At 61.1% G+C, this 624-nt stretch overlaps 1 protein-coding gene across 1 annotated transcript in view; it reads right to left on the bottom strand.

Annotated features, from left to right (window-relative positions):
- Positions 1-109: 109 nt before the first annotated feature.
- The window catches only part of LOC104915699 (WD repeat-containing protein 62-like), a gene marked incomplete at its 5' end in the record, with an annotated part of 13,371 nt that continues 12,856 nt past the window's right edge, over positions 110-624 (bottom strand). Inside the window, one exon of the mRNA XM_019610966.1 lies at positions 110-460. Within this exon, the coding sequence (XP_019466511.1) occupies positions 245-460 (216 nt within the window). The remainder of the gene's footprint in view (positions 461-624) is intronic.

Below are 624 nucleotides of genomic sequence, written 5' to 3'. Positions count from 1 at the left end.
GCCGAGCCCCGGCAAATCCGCGTCCCCGGTGCGCGAGAAAGCACCCAGACCCACAGCATCCCCAGCCGTGGGGGAGAAACTGAAAAAGTGAGCCCAAATCGAGGCCGCGTTGGTGGAATTCGGGTTTTTTTGGGGTGCAATGCGGGGTTTTGTCTGGTTCTTGGTTCTGTCGTAGGGCGGACGCGTCTGCTGGTAAAGAGACGGGAGCTGCCAAAGTCAGTAAGAATTGAAGGTCGCCTCTCTTTCATTCACACCACAGCAGCGCAGCCCGAGGGACGCCGTGGTGGTCCCGTGGGGCCGGGGGAGGGGGGGGAGGGCCGGGACCCCCCCACAATGCTTTGTCTCCATTCCATGCCATTATATCCCCCGTAGAGGGGATGAGAGCAGCGCTGCTCCCTCTGAGCGCTATGGGGAGGTGCAGTGTCCTGTCCCAGTGGGTTTCTGTGGGGCGGGAGTGGGGCTGCCAAAAAAACATGAGGATGGGGGGCACAGCAACACCACCAACCCCCCCCCCAAATAAAAACAACGGGACGATGGGGCACGGAGGGGGGAGGGCTGTTTGCTTTTCCTTTAGGGGAGGAGGTCTGGATACCATGCTGCGGGCTGAGGGATGCCATGATGTGC

The sequence above is a fragment of the Meleagris gallopavo genome, unplaced genomic scaffold, assembly GCF_000146605.3.
Source record: "Meleagris gallopavo isolate NT-WF06-2002-E0010 breed Aviagen turkey brand Nicholas breeding stock unplaced genomic scaffold, Turkey_5.1 ChrUn_random_7180001845231, whole genome shotgun sequence".
Taxonomy (NCBI): Eukaryota; Metazoa; Chordata; class Aves; order Galliformes; family Phasianidae; genus Meleagris; species Meleagris gallopavo.
Note: the sequence above shows the minus strand (reverse complement) of the source record. Positions and strands in the feature narration are given on the sequence as shown.